At 43.0% G+C, this 12087-nt stretch overlaps 1 protein-coding gene across 1 annotated transcript in view; it reads left to right on the top strand.

Annotated features, from left to right (window-relative positions):
• LOC133971316 (adenylate cyclase type 9-like) overlaps positions 1-11496 on the top strand; it is a 30385-nt gene extending 18889 nt beyond the window's left edge. The window contains exons 2-10 of the mRNA XM_062408614.1: positions 800-972; positions 3169-3279; positions 3603-3859; positions 3972-4074; positions 4927-5135; positions 5939-6098; positions 6327-6469; positions 6702-6725; positions 7197-11496. Of these exons, the coding sequence (XP_062264598.1) occupies positions 800-972; positions 3169-3279; positions 3603-3859; positions 3972-4074; positions 4927-5135; positions 5939-6098; positions 6327-6469; positions 6702-6725; positions 7197-8532 (2516 nt within the window). The 3' untranslated portion in view covers positions 8533-11496. The remainder of the gene's footprint in view (positions 1-799; positions 973-3168; positions 3280-3602; positions 3860-3971; positions 4075-4926; positions 5136-5938; positions 6099-6326; positions 6470-6701; positions 6726-7196) is intronic.
• Positions 11497-12087: the final 591 nt, after the last annotated feature.

Below are 12087 nucleotides of genomic sequence, written 5' to 3'. Positions count from 1 at the left end.
GTCGTGAAGAAAATTGCTCAGTGGGAACATCCTGTGACCTCCTCCTCCTCTCGGCTGTTGAGTAAAAATAAATCGTACAGTGTTGTTAGAGATAAATGCACAGTCATGCTTCTCAGCGAAGAATGGAAAATACAATCAGTTAAGCAATCATACAATTTAAAAAAAGTCACCACAGATTGGTCAATTCAAAAATGAAATTATGTAAAAAACACAGATGCACACTCACTTGTAAGCAACAGAATGATAACATGTTGATAGGCGAGGGAGGCAGCAGGTGTTTAAATATTTGGCCTTGGTTTGTTTTGTCTGGAGGCTGCAACTGTCATGGTCACTGGATTGCATTCATGAACCCAGCACAAAGTTCAGAAATGTCGCTGTGATGAGGAAGGTGCACAAGTACAAACTGTCAAGTTTATTTTCATGTCTTGGTGGACACCTCTTTTTAAGCCTCCCCCATATTGCTCTGGCTCCTGTGTCTGATTTTTAAATAAGAGCAAATGCACCACATATCATGATTATGTGCTGTACATGTATATGGAAACAAGGATGAGTGGTGTATGACCCTGGGTTTTTCAAGTGGGAGAGATTGATATTCAACGCTCTCTCTTTCTCTCTTGATTCTGGTTTTATGCCTGTGGCGGCTTACATAATTCACTGAGGGATTTCATCCTGCTGGGTCCTCTGCCTCTGCTGAATCCTAAAACAACTCCACAACCATCTAAACCCTCATCCACCACAGAGATGACTAACCTGTTCCCTCCCGCTCTCTCTCTCCATCTGTCCCTGGCTCTCTCTCCAGGCCTGAAGACCTATCTGGTCTCTGCCAGGAAGATTGAGGCGAACTCTCACTGTAACTGCTCCCAGACCGGGTTGGCTGGACCGGAGATTGCAGATCCGTGGTGTCCGATGCCCAGAGTGCACACTCCTGATGGAGCGCCTTCGCCCTGCATCGTGGACCCTGACAGAGCCAAGGTGAGTGCATGCCATCTCTGAGAAAATAAACCTCAGCCTTGTGTGTTGAGGAGCACATTTCTTGAATAATTTTTCATTGCACATCTATATTTCCTAAGGACGAACGCTGGGCGGCATGTTCTGCTGCAGCGTTATTGATGTTCATCATTTTGCACTTTGTGTATGTGGGTGTATCAGGAGCTGTAAGATGTCATTTTTTTAGCTTCTTTTTGTGTCATGTCGAGGATTAGAAAACGAAAAAGAAAAGCTGTCATTCATGTTATTACCATAAATCTGAATTTGTATGTCCATTCCATGCACTTGTATGATTTAACCCTGGGAACCATGCATAATTATCTTTGTTGATTTTCCTCTTCATTTCACTCATACATGTGTCATTTATGTAGTACCCCAGTCCTAATGAATCTTTAGTGAAGTGCCCATCAACAGGATTATGTAAATACCAATTCCAATGAACGTTGTCTGTATTTTCCTCTCATATATCGGGAGCTGTTCATCTTATCGCCTTCACGTTAGGCGTTTGCGTAGTAAAGGGCCCAAGCAAGTGAACGGTTTAATTTAGTGCCATCCGGAAACGCGATATGTTCAATATGAATCAAGTTTGAATAAACGTAAGGGACTCATCAACATAAAGGACTTTGTTGATCGTGTGTTAATGATAACGCCAACACCGACGGATTCTCCAGTTCGGTACCTCTGCATACTGAGATGAGGTTTGCAGATTTTTGCGATTCAGAAAGAGAAGCTGCGACCAGCATCACCACAGGCCCAGGAAACCACCCATTCCAATGGGCAGTGTTCTAGAAATGTAAATCTGAGGATCTACCGGAATAGCTTTACATGCTGTAATGTTCACAATTTGCATTATTTGTCTCTTACTGTACCTCGCTCCTCTCTGTGGGAGAGGAGGACTTAGACCGTTTACATGCATAAAAATAGAGATCTTGTCAATTAGGCCGAAGAAACGTGCTGTTCTCCCCAGCAGGCCGTCTACATCATAACTGACCCTGAGTGCTCAGAACACGTCCATCCATTACATCCTCCTTAGCTCTGCCTTCAAGGGTAATTTCCACATTGGCTTTTAAATTGTACCACTAGGTCACGAACTCAAAACTGTGCAACAAATTATTCGCTTATAATTATCCTCAAAACCCCCCCCCCACCCACCCATTGATCCCTGCAAGTATCTTTCATGTCTCCGCTAGGGCAGGTGGACGGGGGGGGGGGGGGGGGGGGTAGATAGCTGGTTCAAGAAGGAGTAGGAAGAGGGTGGGAGGCAGGAGGATCAGTGGGGGTCCTGGGCACGGTAACAAGCTCACTCAAGCAGGGAGACTGGAAGCCTTCCTGCCTACGACTGATGACTTCTGCGTCTCCAGCTTTTCATCTCATGCCCCGGCTCTTACACGAATGCACATATACGCCGCACACTGCACGATTGCATTCAGACATCTTCAAAAGAAAGATCTCGATGACATTGGACTGTGTGAAAGGACTTTCAGGGCAGGTGTGGCAATGAGTGTCTGCAAGTTAAATATAGCATATAGGTACACGTAGGGTGCCAGCTCTGCGTATTATATAGTGTGTGTGTGTGTGTGTGTGTGTGTGTGTGTGTGTGTGTGTGTGTGTGTGTGTGTGTGTGTGTGTGTGTGTGTGTGTGTGTGTGTGTGTGTGTGTGTGTGTGTGTGTGTGTGTGTGTGTGTGTGTGTGTGTGTGTGTGTGTGTGTGTGTGTGTGTGTGTGTGTACTTCACAGCATTCTCCACGTTTCAGTCACCCACACACATAAACACACACTTTCCATTCTGTTTTCGAAGAGGACGATTGGGATGCAAATCGATACCGTGATCCTTCGTGGACCACCTCTACGCCTCTTGTTTACTCCCTGTCTTACTCTCCATTTTTCTCACTGACGCTCTTGTTAGCATTATCCTCGTTGAAAAACAAATTGTGACTTTTTGTGTTGAAATGTCGAGTTTTGTGTTTTCGCTGCTGCGGCGCGGCACAGCTGATGTGTTTTGTCATCCCCCCCCACAAACTCTTGATCTTGAATCACTGGCATCTCTTCATTTTTCTCCTCTGCTCGTACGCTCTCCTTGATCTGTATCTCTCAGTTTATTAATTCTCTTTCTTCTTCTTCTTCTTCTTCCCATATGCTGTGTCTCTCTCCCTCCCCCCCTCCCCACCCACCCACCCTCCAGTCTCCCTGCCTGTCCTGCAGTGTGGTCCCGATAGCAGGGGAGGAGCAGGATTTGGAGGAAGGGCCGGTGCTCAACGGAGGCCATGACGACAGCAAGACCAACAGCAGCAAGGTTAGCCTGATGTAGTTACCCGAACCACACACAACCAAACCGTCCATGTAAAATGTAAATTTGGTTTTTAGTTTGAATAGTGTCTGTTGCTATCTGTCTGGTGTAGTATATTTCATTTCATTATTTTCCCCTCAAATATTAACAGATATGTGGATTTCAACTGGTTTGAGGGAATTTTCTCAAAATTTGAGTTCAGAGGTGAAAGGTCACAGGGACCTCATTCGTGTCTGAAACGACACTGGTTGGTGGAGGCTCGCGGCCACAGGGCGGCATATCTAGTTTGCAAATTGAGAACTTCTCTCTCTCCTCTCTTTTCCCCTCAGGAAACTCCACAGCTGAAGTGTTCCCCGGTGGTCTCTGCACGACGCAACCCCAAGGCTCTGAACGGCCTCCTCAGCCCCCGACTGGAGGCCCTGAACAACAGCCAAACATCGCTGTGTGAGATGCTGCAGGAGAAGGAGAAGAAGACGTGGAGTGGGGGGGCCCTGGGCATGGACCACTCTGCACTCATCCCTCTGCGATCCAAGAACTTCAGGGAGAGGAGCGACGCCCACTTTGTGGACGTCATCAAAGAGGACAGGTGAGAGTGACATGAGAATAAATGTATCAACCAAATTAATCTCAGTGGTTTATGTGATTTGATTCACTAACTCTGCATCATTTCTATTGACTTTCCTTATTTCCTGTGACAGCCTCATGAAGGACTATTTCTACAGACCGCCGATAAACAAGCTGAGCCTCACTTTCCTGGAGAGAAGCCTGGAGTCTGCTTACCGGATCAGCTACCAGGAGGAGGTGTGTGTGTGTGCGTGTGTGTGTGTGTGTATATATGTGTGCATATATACTTTTGTCTGTTTATTTTATCTCTATATATGAGCTTAAAGGGATAGTTCACAGAAATGATAATTCACTCATTATCCACTCATCACTACGCTGATGGAGGGGTGGGTGAAATGTTTGAGTTCAGGGGTAAACAGCAATGCAGCCAAATCAAGTCTTTTTTTGTTTTTATAAGATTGAAGAATTGCTCACCAGTTACTTCAATTGTATTGGACTTGACTGCAACGCTGTTTCCCCCTGAAACTCCAAAAGTGTTTTGTGAACTCAAACACCTCACCCACTCCTCACTCGGCACAGTGGTGAGTAAATAATAAGGGAATTCAAATTATTCTGAGTTTTTCAAACCAGCGTAGTCTTCCGATCCCATTCATCCCGCCTGTGAACTTATCTGCCTGTATTTGTTTGAGTTTGTCTTTCTGCCTGTTTGTGGTTTACTGGGTGTCTGGCTCTAGTCTGGGAAAGCTGTTAAGACTGCCTTATCATGACCAGACCGGTCAAGACTGCGGCAAAGAGAAATCACTGCAGGACTTTCATACCAGTTTAATGTTAGGTTGTGATGCCCTCTGCTGGTCGAGTGCATTTATCAGTCTCATGGCTTCAACAGTTGCTACGCCGTTGAGTCTCCTGTCCCAGTCACTGATGCAGGAGTACGTATAGATAAGACTTTAGTTAAATTGATAAATAGTTTGAGAGACTTTTTACAGCAACACATTTTTGCAGCTGCAGTACTTTCTATCTATTCAAAATTGAGACTTGCACATATGTTCATCAATATCCATCTTCCTCTCTGTTTTATCCCTCCCCCAGGTCGAGACCCAAGCAGCCGTGCAGACTTTTGCCAGCCCGACGTTCAGTTCTTTCCTGGACATGCTGCTGTGCTGCTCAGTGTTTCTGGCTCTCTCGCTGGCTTGTTTCCTCCGGACACTTGTCACCCAGCAGAAGCTGTCCACGCCAGCAGTCTCTCTGACCGCTGCTGCCACCCTGCTGGAGACTCTCGCTCTGCTGTTTTCTATACGGTGAGACTGAATACAGAGACGTTAGAGTACTGACCCATGGGCCAGATCCAGCCCGTAAGAATAATAAAATGTTGTTCTATTTTAATGGGAATTTTTCTTTTTCCAGTTCTAAGCTTTGAGTATTATCTTTTGCACTAATTATTGAATTTAAAGGCAAACTCGCATGATAGCACAATTTGACTATTAGTAAACTGAACAAATACTATATATTTTATATACAAGAATGAATGCTTAGGAACTGTCTGGAGGAAAGCCTCTTTAAAACATAGGATGTATGGTAATATATAAGTATATGATTCAATTTGATTTGATATTTGATTTTTATTTTTTAAATTGTTAAATGGCAGCATATTTCTTCTGCCAGATGAGAACACATCTAGAGCCCTGTAACACAGGATAGATGATCCTCAAAGTGGTTATCTGTGTGCAAACTAACTGGATTATATTAACTGGTTGAAACGAGAAAGATGGATGTGAGGAGAAACAGTTGAGGAAAATGTTGGCACAGATACTTCTTTGTTTAGCAGGGGAACCTCAGGCTGGCAATAGTAATATCACGATAACATCTGGAGCAAAAAGGTTCAGGATACATTTAAAAACAAAAAAGTGTATTATGCTGAGTTGGTGCCATGATCCACTTTCATCTCTATGATTAATAAGTCCAGTGTTCTGACCCTTTCTTTGAGTCACATACTTGGAGGCTCTGTGAATACAAACTAACGAGGACACTCAGGAATCAAACAAACTTTTTGTTTACATTTCAAATCCATCAATAACTTGTAGTTATCTGTTTTCCTCCCCAGTATGGCGTTCTACCTTGACAGCACGCTGCGCTGCACTCAGGTGCTGATGAGTGCGATCTCAGGCTGGATAGCTCGTCACTTTATAGGAGCCGTCCTGGTGTCCGCGCCGGCTGTGGCCGTCTTCTCCCACGTCACGTGCGACATGCATCACTCCATCCAGGTGGAGCCTCTGTCTTTTCTCTTTGGCTGCTTCTGACCAGTAAAGCATCTTACCTGCAGGGCTACCAGTAAAATTTCCCTCAACAAGTTATCATATTATATATATTATATTCAATATATGTCTTTTAATTGGACCGTATGTTAACATAAACAGTATAATTTAGTATTTGATCATCCCACACTCTGCTGGGGTTTCTGACTAATGAATTTTGCTCTCTGCTTTCCCCAGTTCACCATGTTCGTCTGCTGCTCTGTCATCATAGCCATCATTCAGTACTGTAACTTCTGCCAGCTCAGCTACTGGATGCGATCCACTCTAGCAACACTGGTGGGACTGGGTCTGCTTGTCCTGCTCTTCAGCTCTCCCTGCAGGTACAACATGCCTGTTCATTGTAAAGACATGAATGGAATTTAACAACACAATTCATTGTCCAAAGAATTATGAATAATAATTAAATAATGTGTTGAATAATCGTGACAAAGGGATGACACTGGCTCCCTCCTTGAAATCTTAAGCCAAGAGCACAATGTACGCCAGATTGTGTGGGATGTCTGGATGCACCTCTTGCATTGATTAGTGTCTTTTGTGCTTCGTCTCTTCCAGTGTTGCCAAGAGTCTGTTTCACTGGTAAGTGAACAATTATTATTAATGTTTTCACTCTAATAAAGCAAAGGACATTTTTTCAATATGCTTTTATTGAACACTGTCTTTGATATCAAACTCACTGGATTCCTATAGCTTTTTTTATGGAAACAATGGAACACAAATTGCTTTGAAGAATAAAAGCAATGAAAACATTACTGCATAAAAACAATGATAACCGGGACTGAGGGAAAGCTCATGAATCTAATAAATTCTAAATAAGGAAACACCAAAGGCAAGTACACAAAGTAAGATAAAGTACTTAATTTTAAATAATAAAATACTGAAAGAGATTAGATATGAAGGTTGCCATTTATGGTTGGTGTCCGAAGCTTTAAGCCTCTGGGGTGCTCCCAGTTTACATTTGAGATAAATTCTTGCCACATTGGTTTTGGTGAGGTGCAGGTAAGTTATGCTAACATTTTCTGACTGTCTGTCTGCCTCTCTCTCCACTAGGTCTGATAGACAGAACAACAACACTAACAGCTCAACTGTCATGTCTGACAGCCCAGTAGGCCCTGACCCACAGCTCAGACCCCAGGACCTGCTGGGCCCTGAGGCCTGCGTGGCCTTTTTTCTTCTTCTTCTCCTGGTCTGGTTCCTCAACCGTGAATTTGAGGTCAGTCACAGGCTGCATTACCATGGCAACGTGGAAGCTGATCAGCACCGCATCAAGATCCAGAACATGAGGGACCAGGCCGACTGGCTGCTTCGCAATATCATCCCCATCCATGTGGCCGAGCAGCTAAAGGTCACCCAGAGCTACTCGAAGAACCACGACAATGTGGGCGTGATATTTGCCAGCATTGTAAACTTCAGTGAGTTTTACGAGGAGAGCTACGAGGGAGGCAAGGAGTGCTACCGTGTCCTCAACGAACTAATCGGGGACTTTGACGAGCTGTTGCGGAAGCCTGCCTTCAGCAACATCGAGAAGATCAAGACCATCGGGGCTACGTACATGGCAGCGGCCGGTCTCAATGCGCAGCAGTGTGCGGACGCGCCGCATCCCCACGCCCACCTCCGTGCTCTTTTTGAATTTGCCCTGGAGATGATGCACGTTGTGGACGACTTCAACAAGAACATGCTGGGATTCGGCTTCAAGCTCCGCATTGGATTCAACCATGGCCCTCTAACAGCGGGGGTGATCGGCACCACTAAGCTTCTCTACGACATCTGGGGCGACACGGTCAACATCGCCAGTCGCATGGATACAACAGGCGTGGAGTGCCGCGTCCAGGTCAGCGAGGAGAGCTACTGTGTGCTCAGTGGCATGGATTATGAGTTTGATTACCGAGGCACAGTAAACGTCAAAGGCAAAGGTCAGATGAAGACCTTCCTTTACCCTAAGAGCAGTGACAGTGGCCCTGTGCCCCAGTACCAACTCTCCGTTTCACCAGAGATCCGGGTACAAGTAGATGGTAGCATCGGGCGCTCGCCCACCGATGAAATTGCCAGCATGGTCCCCACGACCGCATGCAGTACCAACACTATTGTACCCAGTGGCAGCAGCGGGTCCTCCACTACCACAGGGCTTACTCATGAGAATGAGGCGGGCAGCCGCGAGCGACGCCCCTCTACTGAGATCGCTCACGCCAGAAGATCTCTGTCTCACAGTGGCCTGACCGTTACCAATCTGGACGGAGCTCCTCCTCCTTCTGTAAGCAACGCACAGCTCAACGTCTCATCCTCTCTCCAGCAGAATAAACCACAAACTTCAACCAAGTCCCCGAAAGACGTCGAGCAGCACCAATACGAGGATGAGCGTAAGGCCGGAGAGCTGACCAGACTTTAAGAATTTGCTACAGTATATCATCGACCCTTTAAGCTCTTGTTCCTGCCAGTTGGCATTTGTAGAATTTCTGTATGTTTGGTACTGTTAAATCATCCACAGGCTTCTTCTCCGGTTCGGCCCGATGGCTTTTAGTGTAATATCTGCTTGGCTGATGTCATCACTGGAGGTTGCTGGGTAGACCACAAAGAGAGTGTCGGGCAGGAACGGAGGGAGAATGAGAGGATGTGACGGCCGACTTTGAATCTTCTCCTGCCTGCTACATTTGCCATCGTCTCCCAATAACTTACTTGGTTATCTTTATACCTTTAATCCTGATTCTGTCTTTCATATGTCTTTTTAAGTGCCTCTAGAATAGAAGAATGTGTAGACTAAGCATTTTTTTGGGTAACAGAAGGATATCATAAAGGGAAAACTGTAAATTAGAACACTTCTGGAAAAAAATGCTCAGCTTTTGTTACCATTTTACTTTGTCAACTGTGTTTTTGCTACGATATTTTGCCTTTTATCAACAAAGAGCTCAGAAAGCTGACCTGCATATTGGAAATGCTACAGTGTGAACCATTTCCAGGAGATGTATTGGTCAAATCTGCACTCAAATGCAGCGGAGCCAGAAAACTCACCATGCGATGCACAATGGAGAATAATCAATACGGGCGACAGTGTGTGGGACTGGGTGTTTGTGTAGCAGGATCATGCAGGCTCTAATGAGGAGAGGTGCTGGATGACAAACACTTCAGGTACAAGGGTGTTTGCTGAGGTAAAGATCTTTGTATTGCCTCGGTGGCCTCAGCTCCTCTTGATCAGCATGCTTGCAACAACGGCCCCATAGATGAGACTCACTACTACCAGTATTTGGGCCCTCCCCCATGATCCAGGCTGTGTCGGGGAGCCAGGCTGTGTTGTGTAGTGGTGATGAGTATTTAATTGACCCTCAGCTGTGACTTTCTATGGATCCAAGACAACACCTGGTCCAGGTTTGCTTTGGTTTACACTGCGCGTTAACTGATAGCGCTTTTAGGACGCGGATAATCAAAGTAGATTGTTGCAAATCGAAACTAAATTTTTTACGTTGTATTTGTTGTGACACAAAACTTGAACTCTTATTGTGTAGCTTCCCTCTCTCTCTCTCTCTCTGTAATTTCTATGATTTGAAAGGTGGTATCGGCCACAGTCAGCTGGGTTCATTAGCAGCTTCAGCCTCGCAATTGCATGAAACGTAATGTAATAGCAATGTAAAGGCAAAGGCACCAATTGTATTTCCTATGGTGTTTTTACTCTTTTTTTTTTTTTCTTTGACTTAACTGAAATCTTGTTGCGTTAGATTATTAAGGAAATCAAACGGACTAGACTACACATCTCTCGCTGTTACTTCTCCTCTCTATTTGTTTTTTAGCAGAAAGGATTGTGTGCTCAGAGGCAAAAAAGTTTCTACCATGAAATCCACTTCAGTGACTAATTTTTGACAATTAGAATATCCTGAACAGCACATTAACAACCTCGTTTTTTTTGTATTGACTTTTTCTTAATCATCACTTTTAAATAATAAACCAAATATGGTTAATACTGCAGAACAAAATAGAACAAATTGATTTTTTCACATTAATACCCTAGTAGTTAGATTAGTTGTCGATGTGTGAAATTGGGGAAGCTTGTGCCTTTTTAACTCATTTCTTTTTTTTTAACTATCACCTCTGAATTGGTTTAGTTTCTTTGAAAGCTTACGTTCTACAGGAATGTTTACTTTTGCGCTTAACGGTCGTAAAATTTGAGCTGTGCCTTTTCTCCATATATACAATTCAGTGTAAATGTACCAAACGTATTTTACAATAGCTGGCCTTTTTGCAGTTGTTGCATTTCTTTGTGTGTTTCAGTTTGTACTGTATTTATTTTGTCAGATGTTGGTTAGTGGTTGAAGTAAATGCAATAATAAGAGCTAAACATCAATCATTTATGAGGGGAAATAACCTTCTCTTCGCTTATGAGCACACAACTCTTGAACCAGCCCGAAATCTGTTTGTCTTACAACAATAAAGGGACACTAATAATTGTTTTTGTTTAAAAAAGGGTAAGTTCTTAATAGAGGTCATCATACTTGAGTGTCAGGTAAGGCGAGTAAGCTAAATTTCTTCTTTTATTCTTGGTAATATTGTTTGCTGTATTCGAGTATTGTTTTTTTGTAAAAAATTAAATGTTTTTATGGATTAGTGATGTTGACAATGATGTCAACTCCCATGTTTGAGCGCTTATCATAATTTAACTTTCATCGCAAAAACAAGCTTGTTGAGATGTAAGTGACATTCTGAACCAGGAGAATGACACACGGGGGAGGGGGGGGGGACTTTGATGCCAAAGAGTGTCATGACCATCTCATGAACTGTCTCTGTATATTACGTCTCATTTCCTTCCTAATTTGCAGGTTGTGTTGTGCACGTTCAAGAACGGTCGTTTATATATTCAGTGTTAAAACACATTTGCACATGGTGCTCATTTTTTTAAGTACAGTATGCCTTTGTATTGTATATTATCTAAGCATTTTCCTATTATTTATATTCGCTGCATGTACTAGAGTGTTAAATAGTCTCAAGGACTGGGTAATTTGAACAATGTTGGAATAATATTTGTGTATGCTGTAAGCCTGCATGTGTTTACAAATTTACGAGTGTGTGTAAAACTGTGTGGTTGTGTGTGTTTTGGACGGGAGGCTCTAATCTTAGCAGGAATTTTAGTGAACCTTGTCATCTTCAAAAGTTTGACACGCTAGGACAGTAAGGCTTCAATACAGATTTCCCTTTTAAAATCGAACTGGCCAAATGAAGAAAATTAGGCAAGATGTCTGCAGGTAGGCAGCGTCTCAGCAGCCCACACGCAAGTTTTTATAAATCGTTGCTTTCTCTGGAATTTTTTTTTTGTATATAGCACGCTAATAGTTATGCAAGTGAAGATTAAAATTGAATAAAGCCAGTTGCTGGGAAACGTTGTCTTGTTGAATTCATAGCTTGTACACTACATTCAGTTATGTTTTCCAGTGGTGCCCTTGAACCTGTTTTCAAAGAACATTGAGGTACTTGTACTTGATTTTACCTATTGTATACTGTATGTATTTTATGCTATTTTACTTTGCTTATCTTTTTCTTTTTTGCAGATTAAAATTACAATAAATAAATTTATACAGGAATCATTTAACAATCTAATTTAGCTCCACCCATAAGCAGCTACATTAAATGTCACCTGTTGAAATCAGTAATATTTTTATAGTATATTTATAAAATTTATTATAAAATGTGATGGGAAGCTCTAATGGGCAGTTTTTGGGGATATTTTAAAACTGCTCTTAAACAAATTCACTTTCAACTCCTGTATATACAATATTTCTAAACGTATGATTATACAGAGGAAAAAGCTGCTCTACGTAGCAAAAGTAGTTATTATATTATAGATCATTATTTCGTTCATTTTTTAATCACTGAATCATTCTAACTATGTTTTGATTAATGTGGAGACAATTCAACCGCTCTAACAGTCTGATATACCTGTGAATCACATTTTACCAGATGT

This window comes from Platichthys flesus, chromosome 16, assembly GCF_949316205.1.
Source record: "Platichthys flesus chromosome 16, fPlaFle2.1, whole genome shotgun sequence".
NCBI classification, from domain to species: Eukaryota; Metazoa; Chordata; class Actinopteri; order Pleuronectiformes; family Pleuronectidae; genus Platichthys; species Platichthys flesus.
Note: the sequence above shows the minus strand (reverse complement) of the source record. Positions and strands in the feature narration are given on the sequence as shown.